This window comes from Lissotriton vulgaris, chromosome 5 (assembly GCF_964263255.1).
Source record: "Lissotriton vulgaris chromosome 5, aLisVul1.2, whole genome shotgun sequence".
Classification (NCBI taxonomy): Eukaryota; Metazoa; Chordata; class Amphibia; order Caudata; family Salamandridae; genus Lissotriton; species Lissotriton vulgaris.
This window is the reverse complement of record NC_141693.1, coordinates 837,261,092-837,277,352: the sequence shown is the minus strand read 5'-3', so window position 1 is coordinate 837,277,352 and position 16,261 is coordinate 837,261,092. Positions and strand designations below refer to the sequence as shown.

The following is a 16,261-nucleotide window of genomic DNA, read 5'->3' as shown; positions in this document are numbered from 1 at the left end:
ATGATCGCATTTGTAGCCAAAAGTACACATTCTGTGCCACTAAGAAAATCATTTATGGGTGAATAGTCAGCTGAAAAGTTGTGATGTGAGCTAGAATACCCCTGTCATGAGAGAGTTCACCTTTTAGCAATTTTGCTTATTGTCTGAAAACCCACTGCTAGCAATACTGCTTCAAGGCTAGAACTCTGAACCCTGAGTATGTAACATAGAGGAACTATCCAGGTAAAAGCAATGATGACCCCAATATGCTCAGGCAACGCTCTCCAGCACTGTCTCAATAAAGCCCCCCTCAGAGTAGGTCATTCCATTTCAAGGTGGAAGCGTCTCTGCTATGATCTCTTATGAAGACGCGAATCACAGTGCCCCGTTTTATGAATGGACGCCCTCTGCCAGTGTGAACTAGTCTGAAACTAGTCATGTACTTCAACATATGCAAACGACTTTCAGTCGTGCACAAGGGATCACAGCCTATGACCCTGCTGCGAGTGTCGTGAGCCGACAACATTCCATGCACTGATGCCTTTGACTTTAATATGTTTACCAGTCACTTCACATTCTATTACCCACACTCACCGCTTGCCACAGGTTGCAATGAAGACATTTACTGAAAATGGGCGAAGGAGGAAAACACTGCATTAAAAACGAATGTACCACGTGCAGTGAATCCCGAACAGGCGCATGGTCTCTGCATACTTGTAAGCATTTGAGAGTCTGCACAACGGGATGAACAGCAGTATCAGTCAAGACAGACAGACACACGCGCAGCACGTCCCTTACCTCTGTTGTGCTGCAGGAGGACTATGGTAGGGTTAACTATGGTGGTGGAGGGATACACTGATGAAGGCTTGCCTATTGGGGTAAATGAGACCTGTGGCTCCGGGGCACTGCTGGGGGAAGGCACGGCGTTCACCTCGGGTTCCTACAAAGCAACAACGAAAACATCAGATGAGCATTGGGTAATGACGTGACGCTGAAAATAGAAAGGGTGACGGCAAAGAAGTCCGTCAGCATTTACAGCGCACTCTATATTTAAATTGTAATTGAAACTGTTTAGGAACATATTAATAAACACTTTCCATTCAGAATCACACGATTGAAAAATATGTAAATAAAGAGCAGATGTCACCAAACATGGCATGTACCGAGATGCTGGTAGCCCCAGCAACAACACAGATGCCCACACTTTACCAGAATTCCCGTCTCAGCATGCAGTCACGGCATGCAAATGTCATGCAGTTTACACTGAAACCCGATTACTGCAGCTGGCTTCATAAGGGATATCAGAAAAATAAGTTTAGCACTATCGCTCGAGAGACATTAGACAGGATGACGCCAGCAGCACCGCCAGAGCTATGCAAAACAGCTGGGCTGTAACCAATAGAATGCCGCGCACGCCGCTTGGCAGGGCGCGTGGAAGACAGATCACACGAGGCCTATTTAACTACGCAGAGGCTGTCTCTCATCCTACGGAGCATGGCACCGTGATAGACGGGCAGGTTTATGTTGATTAAATGCGAACATTCTGGTACTATCAGAGCAAGCACAAAAGCAGGTCATACATGTAGTCCAAGAGAAAAAAATGAAGAATTTTAGATACAAAGCAAACATTTCCTGCGTGTCATGAAACAGAAGGCGTGGGAAGGCGGAGAGGTAGGCACAAGCATTGCGTGATGGCCCCGAGCATGTACCAGCTCCACAGGTGTACAGAGCATGCACTACAACAGCACATGAAGACAGACTGGTGTCATGCAGCCGACAGTGAGCAGTATCAATCCCCCAAGTTTAGTAGCCCGGATGCAGGTTACAATGACGACAACGGGAGTGACGCTGTATGTCTCGGCGGCTTACTGTACGTGAGATGCCTCCTGTCACACCAGGTTCCAGTGTTGTGGGTAAATCCTCCATTACGGGAGGAGGCAATGAAGGTGGTGGAGGCGAGCATGATGCCAGAGGAGGGTTAACAGGGGATGAGCCGGGGCTATGCTGCGCTCCCTTTTGCAGATGAGGGGGAATGAAATCATCGAGTGTAGGCAAAGTCAAAGGTGAAGTGGCCGGTTCTGGGCAGGCGGAAATGTGGCCAGCGGGTACCAGAGGTGGCGGAGGAGTGCTCGAGGTGCCGTCCTGCTCCCTGGCAGCATTAACCTGGTAGAGTGGGACTACTATAACCTCAGGCAGAGCCGTGGCGGAAGTGGCATCCTGCAGGAGATAAGGTGTTGTTATATGCAGTGGGGTAATTCATACCTTATACAAGTGCACTTGTGAAATGACATGCCACACATACAATTGAAACAAGGGTTCAATTCATTCATTGTCAGTATTTTTCAAGATGCAAAACAAAATAAAACAAAAAAATCAGCTCCAACCTGACAAGACTCACATTTTACTTAGTCCCTTTTTGAACACATTTTTATCTGACTGGGTTGACCAAAAACATTTTTTGAAACCTATTAATAAATAATTGCTATTTACAGTTAAACTGGCAATAGCATTACATTTTGCAAGTACAGTATCCCACATTCCTAGCAGCAACTCAGTGGTTCGAGACAATGATGTTAACAGGCGGTAGTTACTATCATGGGAGTGAGTTAGGAGGCCGCATTTATACCAAATGCTATCACTATGAACCAATACAATGAAAACGAGTGAGCACATTCTGCAGTTCAGATGCCTGACCAGTGACCACAGATACGTAGCAGTGAGAACCACACTGAATTACCAACATCGCTCCTCCGTGGCTACTGACTTGTATTTATTACATTAGCCAAATCCTTCCTAAATCTTACACTTGGGTAGTGCAGCCAGTCAGCCACTCTATGATTATAAAGAGTACTGGTTGGGGTTAACAGCAGAGCACAAGTACTTCATTCAGTCATTCACTCAGCATGTCCTCAACTAGCAAATAAGACAATATTCAGTTCACGCCCCCCTGCTGAAAGGAAAGCAGCTTCAATTGTTGTCAGACATTAAGAAACAAGCTAGAGGCAGACAAGAAAACCAGCAAGAACCAAGCACGGTGTTAGGAACACTTTGTTTGGAACAGAGAACTGTTCGACACAATCTTAAGAGAGTCATGAAGAAAACATGTACCATGCGGTATGATGCCTTTGATGGGTGCTTCTGTTGGGATGGGGCATATGTTCCCTTGGAGGCCATTTTCCCGCTGCCAGCGCCGTCCTCGGACACCATCACCGTGCGTCCCATGTCTCGCGGCAGTGGGTATGGCGTCCAGAAGCTGCCCGTGCTCGCACAGGCGGCTGCGTCTTTGCTTGGGATGGTGGGCGACTGTGGCCGGGGAGGGACAGGCGGTGGGGACGTGTCGGTGTCTATTATTGCGGAAACAATGTTTGTGGCGGGTGCTCTCGTTACATCAGCTTCCAATTCGGCCCTCTGTGCTTTATCGTGTGCAATGCTTGTGGAATTTTCAGATGCGGCCGGGTCAGTGCTGTTAGATAAACAAGCCACATATAGACTGCTGACCTTTTTATCTGTGACAATCTCATGACTGGAATGCGTTCCAGCTCCAATGCTATCTGGACAGACAGGCTCCTGGCTGGTTGGGCGCTGCACTGACGCGTCCAACAACAAGGAGCCGCTGCCAGAAAGTGCCTGTTTAGCATGCACGCTGTCCTGGGCAGGCACACCGCCTGCTGCTGAAGCAGGTGCCGCCCCGGAAGGCTCTGGTGAAAAGCTTTGGTCTCCGGGGTAAATAATGTATTGTGATGAAAAGTGCTGTTTGTTAGTGGGGGGTGGAGCCGGCGGTGCGTACGGTTTAGGCGCGCTCAGGTACACACAGTCCATGATGGGAACGGGCCGCAGGTAGGAGGGCTTAGTGTTAGAGTGGGGGCGCCATGCAAAGCTTTCCTCTTTGGGAGGAGGTGGGAGAGGGGGAGGAGAAGTCTTTCGTGAAAGAATAGGGATGTGAAAAAAATTAAAGAAGGGATTAGCTACTGACAGGAAATCCATGAGTAGACCATTAAATGACAGTGTACTGTACTTCAAATGTAAACAAAACAACAGCCTACAATGGATGTCTAGATCTCAAAACTGTAAAAGACAACTGTAATACGGCTAATGTTCAAATACGTTTCATTGTGAAGTTTACTGAGTATCACGTGCGATGAAATATCATATTTATAAACATAAATGCCAGGTAAAGATACATGAGACCAACAGTGTTTAAAACGGACAATACAATATAGGGACTGAGAACTAACATAATTATTCGTAGAAGCTAGCCTGAAAATATAAACGGGTCGAACATATTTAGCTAGGAGAGTAAAGGAGCGAACATCAATTTATATTTCCACGGTCACCTCTAGCTTTACAGAAAACAACTGCTAGCAAAGAAGAAAACTACTGTAAACTGAAACTGGCCTCTAAATTCCATGAAGCAGTGCTTTGTGAAAAACACATCTTAATTCTTGCACGTCACTACTCATTATCGAGTCAAATGGATGCAATTAACAAACACTTTAATTGGTCATTAATCTCCATAAAATGTTTTCCTGAGAGGGATAGGTTTGCAAACTGTCTGTGAGAGCCTCACACAGGGCTCACTGTCCGCCATGCACACACGCGAAGAGTTTGATGGGAGCTTTGTGTTTGCACAATCATTTCCTCCCCAATTGTTCCAGAACTGGGTCACGTGCGCGTGAGCACACACACACACAGGCACGCAAATACAGACACAGACAAACAGAAACACAGCAATCCTGGCCTACAGCAAGCAATGCTATGCACCCAGTGTAAAAAACATACTAGTTTTATGATGTACTAATATTAACACGTCAGGATTATGGTTCACGTTTTACATTAATAAAACTCATTGCTGGTGAGGAGAAGAAGTGTTTTTAAAAAAAAGGTTCAGATCAGTTATCCTCTGGGTTGGAAAGTTTCTTTTGGTTAACCCAACTTTTTGTTGGATATTACACTGTTTTGACTAGTCTTACTGTGATCCTGCTAATCAGGACCCCAGTCGATCTGCTTTCTCCCTAAAATGTATTGACCTGTACTTAGGTACACTCCAAATTGGATACTGGGGTACCCTTATAAGTTCCTAGTATATGGTGGCATAATAATGCTTCACTCCAGGGGAGAGCTCTGGGGTACCTCTGCAGCCTTTGGAGACCATTCTTCCGAGGTGTATATGACCTATATATAATAAAGTTCTGCCATGCTTCTGTCTGCACTAAAGAAAAAAACGTACTCACCTGTTTGTAATTGGACTCTGCAAAAGGGCATAAAGGTCGTGTATTTTCACGCAGCTAGTCAAATGCAGAAGTTTCCGCCCGTGATCAAGCCTCGGAGTAGAGGAGAAACGCGTTGGGTGTTTGTCACCTGTGGTGCTTCCTGCACGGATTAAAAGCATTTTTTACCACTTCCATCTGGTGTCGGTGTGCCTTTCAACATAAGGAGAGGTGGAGTTGTGGATGTTTCACGGGTGGCTCCAGTCCCGTGTACCGACCCGCCCATAAGGGTCTGAGGCTCAGTTCATCGGAGCAACTTTGGTGGTGCATTATTTCAGTGAGCCCGGCCCGCCTAGCCACCATAACGAACAAAAACAGAGAGACTCTAAATGAAATTCGTAAGGTGAGCAGGTAAGAGTTGCGAGAGGGATGTTTCAACTTGCTGGTGGTCAGTGAGTTGAGAATGCTGAGCAGGAAGAATTACGCAATAATTTGCAGGTTTTAATGAGCAGTTCTTTACAAACTAGCTTCAGTGAAAGACTGCATTGAAGTCAGCGAGCGAAAGTAAGAACAATAAAGTTCCGCCATGCTTCGGTCTGCACTAAAGAAAAAAACGTACTCACCTGTTTGTAATTGGACTCTGCAAAAGGGCATAAAGGTCGTGTATTTTCACGCAGCTAGTCAAATGCAGAAGTTTCCGCCCGTGATCAAGCTTCGGAGTAGAGGAGAAACGCGTTGGGTGTTTGTCACCTGTGGTGCTTCCTGCACGGATTAAAAGCATTTTTTACCACTTCCATCTGGTGTCGGTGTGCCTTTCAACATAAGGAGAGGTGGAGTTGTGGATATATATATATATAAAACATAAGTGGTGCATGCACCAGCTTACACACAAAATGGAACTATAGGTCTGCCACTGCAACCGGTGTAAGCTGGTGCATGCACCACTTATGTTTTTTATATATATATATATATATATATATATATATATATATATATATATATATATATATATATATATATATATATATCGCTACAGCAAGTTTTCTTCGTTAAGAAGACGCCGCACACCACTTCAATTCTGTTTAGTTGTTTTATTCTCCTGTAGGTTTCTCCCACCTATGCGTTTCGGACTACACAAGTCCCTGGTCACGGTTTACAAACATTGTGATAAATCCAATGTACAATGGACAAGAAAGCTTTGAAAAATGTACTCAATGTTGATGAAACTGTAAATTTATTTGATAAGGACTGGCTGAAAAGTTGAGTTTCAAAAAGGTTTTTAAATGGCATATCAGAGCGACATGTGATTCAAGTAAAACAGTTTAAAATTGAAAAATGTTGTTTATCAAAGTGTTGGTAGGCCTACAAGCTGGGTGCACGCAGAATTGGGACAGTAAAATTAAGACACTTAGCCATAAAATACCTAATGACTTTAAAAGTCATTAATGTCTCAAGCATGTAATTAAAACGCCTTTATTAATTATTTAGACATACTATATGTCAATAATACATGCTTTATTTCACCCTGGTAAACACCCATGGAGATCACTCAACAAACTGTATTGCATAGCGCCAGCTAGTGGACCACCAACACAGCGATAAAGCTAGAGCAAATAGCAACTAACTGAAACTGCCTTCTGTTCCCACAATGCATCTTAAATTGCTTAGTGGGTTACTCAGTATAAATGTGCAACATAAACAAAGGACAAATGTTTGTAAACCGTGACCAGGGACTTGTATAGTCCGAAACGCGTAGGTGGGAGAAACCTACAGGAGAATAAAACAACTAAACAGAATTGAAGTGGTGTGCGGCGTCTTCTTAACGAAGAAAACTTGCTGTAGCGATTTTTAGCGAGGCTGTCCCGATCCTCGCCGCCAGCTAAAGGTCGCTCCCCCCGCTTGGGACAATTGCTCGTGAAATATATATATATATATATATATATATATATATATATATATATATATATTAGGTCACTACACTTAAAACGTATACATCACCCCTATAGCAGGCATTGACAATCCTGAAGGTAGGGTGCTGGGTTTTATGTGAGAGGGTGCCCCTGCACGAGCAGAGCCTCTCTGCCGCCTTTGGAGACCATTCTTCCGGGGTGTCTGTGACACAGCCAGACATATAGGTAGAGGTGCATTATAACCTTGCGGTAAATGCTATCTCGAAAACGGCTGAAACAAAAATGTTGTGTTTGGTATCAAACAACTTGGAATCATACTTCCACCCCGGTAACTAGTGTGGGAGGTATGATTCCACCACTCAGAAGCAAGCTTTGTGGGACCTGATCCTTCTCGACCCGGACAGCATAAAATGGATGCTGCTGATTAAAGACACATTTCTGCCCTCCTCCTGCTAAGCCAAGCTCGAGCAGAGGAAGGCAGTACAATAGGCATCCTGTCAGAGGGAGGTGTGACCACCTCCTAGACAGGATTTAGTGTATTGGAACTGGGTGGGTGCACCTCCAAAGTGCCTGAAAGTCTGCACGAGGGGCACATTTGGTGTACCTGTGCATAGTCCAGTTCAAACCAGTTCTGGGAGCCATTGGCTCCTGATCTGGTGCAAAACTGGACAAAGGACATGCGTGTAACCACCACCCTGTCCTGATCCTCCCTTAGGAGGGTCCCTTGAATATGTTCAACCGTCTTCCGTGAGTACAAAAGGGCTTACCTGGCTGTAGGACCCTAGATTCGACATGGACAAGATTCTGAACAAGAAACCACTGACCTTCGACTGTCTGGACACTCTGGGCTTTGCTGGACTTCGACTAGGCCCGACTTCGTCTTCCTCTCCGTCCAAAGCATTGTCTGTGCCCGTGCACCATACAGGCTCCGTGCAGGACCTGTGGAGCATCAAGGAAAACTGAAATATATCCCTTGGGGTGAAGGAGTCACTCCCCAGCAGTCGCAGGCACTGTAACGCAACTGACCGGTCTGCTGATCCGGATCTCCTGCGGACTGAGAAGGCTTCAGCAACACAAGAGGTAGGTTCCTACGTTCCTTGAGGTCGAGCTGCCCTCTCATCAAGTCAGAGGCCAGTATCCCTCATGGGGACAACACAACTGGAACCCTTGTGAACAGCGTACTTTTGCAATTTCGTATGCTTGTTGGTGTTCCCCAAATTCATGCATTGGGCTGTCGATAGCCTCAACCGCTGTGCACATTTTGTGCCAAGGACTTCGGCCTCCTCACACTCTGTGCCCTGCAAGCTGTTGTTTGGTAAAACTGCTAGAGGTCCCCTTGCGTCTCCTGTGCCTTCGGCATGTGGGCCCATTTGAGGGACAATCCTGCTTTTCTTGGGCTCCCCTGGTTGCTCCAGGCTTGCCCTGTCTCCCCTTGCTGTGGTGAGTCCTCTGGTCCTTGCTGGGCCAGACCGTAACCTTTCTTGACCTTCTCTGTGGGTTGCAGTTACCAAGGCTTGTTGGTGCTCCTGCCAGATACTGACCCCTCAGCACTGGGCATCCTTCGTGGGACATATTGTATCCGGCTCCTGGTCATCCTCAACATGTCCTGGTCCCTGCAGCTGTAGAGTCAAGGTCTCCTTCGCGGATGTATGTCGTTACAACACATACTTTTACAACGCATACCTTTACAACGCATTTTTTACACTGCAACATTCATTACAACGCATTCCATTACAACGCATGCCATTTCAACAAATTCTTTGAAACTACCTTTACAACGCATTCCACTACAACGCATACCATTACATTGCATGTATGGTAAGTATTGGATAGTGTAGGGGTAAAAATTACTATTCTAACACCAGGGGGGTGCAACAGTAGGGTAAGTGTTGGATAGTGTACAGGTAAAAATTACTATTCTAACTCCAGGGGGTGCAACAGTAGGGTAAGTATTGGATAGTGTAGGGGTAAAAATTACCATTCTAACTCCAGGGGGTGCAACAGTAGGGTAAGTGTTGGATAGTGTAGGTATGCGTTGTAATGGTATGCATTGTAATGACTGCGTTGTAATGAAATGCGTTGTAGTGGTATGCGTTGTAGTGACATGCGTTGTAATGGTTGCGTTGTAATGGCATGCGTTGTAATGGATGTTGCGTTGTAAAAGTTTCGTTGTAAAGGTAGTGCGTTGTAAAAGCTGCGTTGTAAGTGTTGTTTCCCCTCCTTCGCACCTAAATGCACCCGACATCGGTGGGCATTCTTCTACCGAGCCCCTGGTCAGCCCTGAGTGACCCAGAATCTGTCCCCACTGCTTTCAGGTTCCTTCCATCAAGAACCCACCTGGTACTTCAGTATCCATGGGTGGGGTGGCTCTTCAACCTTCTATGTTCCAAAGGGTTTCTTCGTAATCCACTGGGAAGGGTCCTTTAACTTTCAACCGCTACTCTTCCATTGAATTGTAAGTAGCACACAGTCGTGTTCTCACACTGCACCAGTCCTCAGTGGGGTCCCTCCTCACTCACCTTGGGTGATTCCTTTGGGTTTCAGCGATTCTACACATTCTAGACACTGTCTTGACTCAAGTCGGGGTTCTTGTACCACTATTTTAGTATATGGTTTGGTCTCCCCCTGGAGCCTACTGTGTATTAGTGCTACTTACGATTGTTTCTGTGCTAAAGTATGGTGTGCTTTGTGTTTATATGCATGTAGCAGATACTGTGAGGTATTTAAGATGTTAGAATAATAAATATATATTCTTATAACTATTGTATGGGTCTCCTTTCATTTAACCAATACAATAAGATTGCATTCTGGTAAAACAAGCTGCTTAACATTCCTTCAAGACACAGCCTGAAGGCTGCTCTCCACAGCTACACTTGGACAGCTTTCATAAGGTTATCTTTGGCCTCTTAAATCACCTTAAGGTTTGTTTAGACTGGTGCAAGGAGCCCAATTTAATTAGTGGACATCATATACCAGGCCAAATTTTCACACTCAAAGATCATGAGATGGATAGATAGTTTCTTTACATGACTTTGATTTCTCTGTGGAGTATGTTCCTGGCATAAAGAATCAACCTGCAGATTGTTTATCAAGGTTGGTTGAACAAGTTGAAGAGAAAATTGGAAACGGAATCAGAACAAAGAAGTTGAAGAAGATGAGAGCGTATGTGAATTGACTGATGGAGCGATTACAGAGGAGAAATGAAAGTCAGCTCTTCTGCATGATGGGAAATTGAATGCAGTGGTGTGTGAGTTGAGAAAGGTGAAGGGTGACTGGAGAGAACTAAGAAAGGTGTGGAGTTCAAGAAAAGAAGACTGGCAGTTGTGTAAGATGGGAAGACCGCTTCCCCAGCGGCCCAGGAACTCAGTAACCTCTGCAGGGGACTCATGTCGTGACCCCCCCCCTCTTATCTTCACAGAATAATGACTGGAGGCACTCCGGAGGGCCGTATGGGTAGGGGACGAGGAGGATGACGGCTGTCCCTTTAACTGGCAGGATCTAGGAGAGTGGGAGGAGCCACCAACGACGTCAAAAGCAGCGAGCGAGGATGCAGGGGTGTGCTTGTTCACCGGAGGCGTAGGAGGAGTTTGGAGAGCGGAGTCGAGTGAGAAGTTGGCGGAGGAGACAGGAGTCGGAGAGTCGGAGGAGCGTGGAGAAACCGAAATACCATCTACGGCGGAGAGGAGAAGGAAAGAAAACCCGTTGGCGGCGCGGGAGCGAGGAGGCCACCGGCTACATGAGCCACCCAGCCGCACGCCTGGGAGTGTGTGGCTCACCCAGGTACGGGGGCGTATAGCAGGCTGGTGGGGGAGAAAGGGTGGGTCCGTGACGTGACCTGGTCCCTTGGTAGTTCCCCGATAATCCTCCCTTCCCTGCATCTCTTCCACACCCCCCCTACTTGCACCAGAGTTCGTATTGGTTTCACGGTCGGTATTCCCTCACTCCCTATCCATGTCACATGTGAAGGAACCTCACTAAAGGACTGACACGTGCTCTTTCTGTCCTTTCTTTTGCATGCCTCGAGACGGCAACAGAGCACCACAGAGCCTTCCACGCCTCACACCCGGAGGAGTCCCGGACTAACTCAGAGAGAAGAGGAAAAGGTCAGGAGAAGGAGGAGACGGACCGAACGAAGCCGATCACCAAGAAATGTTACAGTCAGACAGACTTGCACTGATTATCTGTTGTCACAAATAAAGCCCTCGAAAACGAAGACCCGTATCTTGCCCTTTTCTACCGACCCCGCTACAAGTTGAGAATGGTGTTTTGTTAAGAGACATAAGACTGATTCCACAGTGGAGGCAGGCATGGCTTGGGGGAGGCGGGGTTGCGTGGGGGCAGATCGCGCAGGGGAAATAAAAAAAATACTTACCTTGAGGCCGGGTCCCACGTCTCTGCTCCTGCTTGCCTGCCCCCGACTCCAGGGCAGGAAGCATGCAGCCAGGATCCCTCCCTTAAGCCAATCACAATGCTGAAATGCAGCGTCTTGATTGGTCTGAGCAGGGGTGGGCATGTTCTCCATGCAGGCTGTAATGCAGCCTGTATGTTCTCCATGCAGGCTGTAATGCAGCCTGTATGGAGAATGGGGAAATTGTGCATGACTGGTTTGGGCTGCCCGAGAGGGCCGACCAAACTGTAATTGCGCACTTATGAATGGGCCAACAACTCCTCCCCTGCTCCAAGAGCAGAGCAGCACCACTCACCTGCAAAGCAACAGGACACCAAGCATAAAATGATAATAACTTTAAGTTATTATCATTTTATGTTTCTACTTGACACGGCTTAAAAGCACTGGGGTTTTCCAGCAATACTTGCAATTCCGACAGGCCAGTAACTCTCGTTGCCAATTGCCAATCCGGGCATTGGTAATGAGCGCCCTTGACTCATGATCACATGGTAGACGTACACCTTCATCACTCAACTCTCAGTTTAATTTCTCTAACCTTTTTGATGAGACTAAGCTGGCTGTAATTAAGTGGCGGTTCCAACGCTAAGGTAGAGAAGCGTTGCCTTACTGCTCTCAGAAGAGTGAAAAAAGGAAAAATAAAATGATATTAACGTTATTATCATTTTATTTTTAGTAATGACTACGAGGCCAAGTTAAGGTGGGCGGGGCTAGGGTCACAGGGAGAAGGAGTGGTTGGTACACCATAAGTGGGCATTGACAGCTTGGCTGGCAATCTTGGGCAGGCTAAACAGTCATGTGCGCTTAGCATTTCTCCACTTGGCAGTGTTGCACAGCCAGGTGGAAAACAGTCCCAAGGCCCCTAGGCACTGCCTGAGCGACCAAACAGGACACTCGGACCAATCACAATGCTGTTGTCTTGCTAGTGACAGCAGCATTGTGATTGGCTTAGGGAAGCCTGTGTGCTGCCAGGAAGAAAAGAAGATGGAGGGGAAGTTGCGGCCGTAAACAGGTGTGTGATATTTTTTACTTTTGTTATCCTACTCCTGCCCCCGCCGTTGTCCGTAGCAGCCACCACTGCCCTAATTATGCTTCAGGGCTTTAAGTGAGCCAGGCGCACTGGTAAAAAAACGTGATACCAGGTGACTCGAAGAAATGCGGCCTGGCTTTGGCACCTAAGTCCTCACCCACATGAGAGCGTTTCATAACAACTAACATTTTAGCACTAATAATGTTATTCTGAACTTCCATACTTCAACTACTAGTTGGTTTTGAAGTAACACTGTCAAAATGGGGATTTGGGGGGGCAGCCGACCAGCGGGAGGCTTGCCCCCCCGGGGAAGTTTGGGGCAGCAGGAGAGGGGGGGAGGAAGTGTGAGCTCCGTGGGTTGCCGTAGCTGGGCTGGTTGGGCTGGTTGGGCTTCCTTGGGCTCCTTTTGGGCTGGTCCCGATAAAACCGGCCACTTTGTGTCACTGCACACCGTTTGTGGTGCAGTGACACAGCAGCTGGGTGGCCGTGGTTAAATTGTTGTGAAATTGTTGTGGGCCGTTTATTAATTGTTGACCGTGTACTGATTAGCCGTGCGCGGTGGGTGTGATTGCTAGTGTTGGGCGGCGAGGTCGGCGTGTTGCGGTCCAGTGCGGCGGTGTTTGCTGTGGTATGGCGGTTTTCGATGACCCCAGGGTGGCCGAGGCATTGAGGCTGTTGGGCGAGGCGGGCTGCATGGACATGGTGCGGCCCGACCTCCAGGTAAGGCCGCAGAGGCGCACTGCCAACGGCGCCGCTGCAGCAGTACTGGCATGCGAGCCGCCGCGGCCGCAGCCGGCTCGGCGAGGCGGGAGGGGGGGCGGAGGGGCGGCGCGAGGAGCCAGCGCCGCGTCGGAAGGTGCGGAGAGGGGCTGGGGGGCCGGGCGGAGAGGGAGGAAGCAGGCGCTGGCATTTGTGGAGGGGGTGGGGGGGAGGGGAGAGGTGCCTGGGGGGGGGGGGTAGAGGGGGGCGGCCCGCGAGGCAGACAGAAAGTTGGGAGGGCTTGGTGGGGTGGGGGCAGACCCGTGGGACCAGGTAGTAGCGCCAGAGGTGGATGTGGGGTGTGGGTCAGGGGGTCTGGGGGCGGGGGGTGTTGCCGGGGCTGTCGGGGGGGGCGGGACGCGGGGGGGAACGGTGCCACAGCGCGCAGAACAGGGTGGGATGCTGGCGGGGGGTGGGGAAGCGGGGGGTCTGGCTCACCACTATTGATTGATGACACGGAGATGGAGGGGGGGGAGGGGACGGAGTTCGTCGGCGGAGGAGGAGGGAGGGGGCATGGTGGGCCCGAGCAGGCATTCATCGCTGGGGCGGGGGCGGCAGGGTAGGGGTGGTGGAGGGGGCCAGGCGGGGGGGAGTGGCGGGCTGGGGGGGAATGGTGGGGAGGGGTGCGGAGGAGCGGCGAGGGGGAGGGGTGGGCCGGGGCTGAGTAGGTGGGTTGTTGGGGTAGTGGGAGGGAGGAGTGGGGGAGCGGGGGGAGTGGCGGGCCTGGGGGGAATGGTGGCGACGGGGTGGGAAGCGGGGGTGCGGCGGGGGGGCCTGGGGAGGGGGGCGCAGGGACCAGTTGGAGGTTTGGGGGGGGTGGGGAGGGCCGGGGGGCTGGGAATGGGAGGGGGGATGGGGCCTGGGTGGCGGGGGGATCCCGTCGCGGAGGCCACTCGGCAGGGTGGGGGTGGGGGCGGGGGGCACGCTGGGATGCGGGAGCGGTGGCGGGGGGAAGGGGGGGGCGCGTGGGGGCGGGAAGGGGGGTTTTTCCATCCTGGCATGCTGGACTCCACCTTTTTTCCTTGGCAGGAGCTGTTCGCGAGGCGCTCGGGTGAGCAGCATGCGGCTCCACACCACCGAGAGGATGGGCCGGCTCTGTCTGGTGCGGGCGGCCGACCTTCAGCGAGGGACCTGGCTAATTACCGCAACGAATGGAGGCGACATTCGTCTCCGGCCCCCCCCCCCCCCCCGAAGGGTTGTTACGGCCGCCGGGGGTAGGGAAGTGAGGATGGATGCACATACTTCTGGTTGTGATGCGAGTGTTGCTGACGGGAGTGGGAGTGTGGATTTGGTGGACTTGATGCGGGTGTGTCGGGAGAGGGCGGGGTTGAGCCGGCTGGAACCCCCAAGGGGGGCCGGGGTTGTGTGGAGCCGGCTGATGGAGAGTCGGAGGAGGAAGGAGAGATTCGGGAGGGGGGGCGAGTAATGTTGTTGGCAGTGTATTACAGGTGCCGGCAAGGCGAGATGTGCCCAGAGTGACGGCCCCCTCATCTCCACTGGTTAGGCGGCGGGATCCGGCAAGCACGCCGACCTTGACGCCAGGTAAGGCGGGAGACGGAGCGGGGAGTGGCAAGCGGCACTGTGTGCAAGTCTCGGTGGGGACTGGGGGCGAGGGGGAAGACGGATGGCGGCTGGTGCGGGGACGGTACGTGCAGGACGCGTGAGTGGGCACGGACGGTGCGGCGACGGGTCAGGCGCGTGTGGCGGGTCGGCGGCGGTCGGAGGGACAGACTCTGCGAGTGGGGGGAAGGAGAGTTGTGTGGTGCCGGTGCGTAAGTTACCGTACATGGGGCTGACTAAGCTGCTGGGGGCGCACCTTTCGTTGGCAACGAAGGAGAAGATATGGAAGGGGGAGTACATTGACATCTTGAAGCTTCTCCACAGGGAGTTGACGTCTAAGGAGGGGTCGAAGGAGGAAGAGCAGGAGTTGGCTAGGCGCCCAAAGGTGCCGCTGAAGCTGGATAACTGGTCAGCGGCTTTCCTCATATACGCGAGCGTGTATTGGGAGAAGTTTCCAGACCGGTCCGTCGCGCTTTTCAAATACATGGATGTGGTGCGGAGAGCGCAGGTGACATACGGCGGGTTCACGTGGTCACACCATGACGAGGAATTCTGGGCGCGCATGGCGGCGGACCCGGAGGCGCAATGAGGGGAGCTGGATTCAGATTTGTACCAGCAGACGATGGGCGGGGCCAAATTTGTCCGCACCATTTACACGGCCAGCGGTTTGACGCTGGTGCCGCCCCCCTTTGCAGCCCGCCCTACCCGTGGGGGCTTGGGGCTGGGGGAGTCTGGCGGCCAGGCCATGGTCGGGGCCTGCTGGGACTTTAATAGAGGTGCGTGCGGGAGGGCGGCATGCCGTTTCCGGCACGAGTGCTCCAAATGCGGGCGGCGGCACCCAGTGCTGCATTGCTGGGGGCTTGGGGGCCCACCGGGACAGCAGCCCGCGCAAGGAGGTGCCCAAGCAGGGGGGGGGGGACAGGGTGGAGGGAGGGGTGTGGCAGAGGGGGGGGAGCCGGAGCTTTGGGCAAAGGCTAGTACGCCGGTTGAGATCGAGCGGATGGAGCTCTGGCTAGCGGTATATCCGCGGGCGGAGGATGCTGCAGTGCTTCATTGTGGTTTTCGGGAGGGGTTTCAGCTGGGCTATGAGGGCCCTCGGATTGCTCGCTGGGCGGACAATCTGAAGTCAGTGAACGCGCACATGGGCATGGTGAGAGAGAAGCTGTTCAAAGAGGTCAGGGAAGGTAGGATGGCGGGCCCCTTCACGAAGCCGCCGATGCCGGGTTTGATCATCTCCCCCATCGGGGTGGTGCCCAAGAAAGAGGAGGGGCAGTTTCGGCTGATACAACACTTGTCTTGGCCGGAGGGGGAGTCGGTCAATGCCTACATTTCGGCGGACCTGGCGTCGGTGACTTACTCGTCGGTGGATGTGGCGCGGAGACTCGTCTCGGCGGCGGGGAGGGGCGCGCTG

The 16,261-nt window shown here is 50.9% G+C and overlaps 1 protein-coding gene across 33 annotated transcripts in view; it reads right to left on the bottom strand.

Annotated features, from left to right (window-relative positions):
• SORBS1 (sorbin and SH3 domain containing 1) overlaps positions 1-16,261 on the bottom strand; it is a 1,099,691-nt gene that overhangs the window by 364,982 nt on the left and 718,448 nt on the right. For 30 of the 33 annotated variants that reach the window (XM_086922349.1, XM_086922341.1, XM_086922353.1 and 27 more), the window contains 3 exons: positions 3,088-3,897; positions 1,849-2,196; positions 778-919 (listed from right to left, as the gene is read on the bottom strand). In XM_086922349.1, coding sequence (XP_086778475.1) covers positions 778-919; positions 1,849-2,196; positions 3,088-3,897 — 1,300 coding nt within the window. The remainder of the gene's footprint in view (positions 1-777; positions 920-1,848; positions 2,197-3,087; positions 3,898-16,261) is intronic. The other 3 variants (XM_086922367.1, XM_086922365.1, XM_086922373.1) reach the window with 3 other exon arrangements.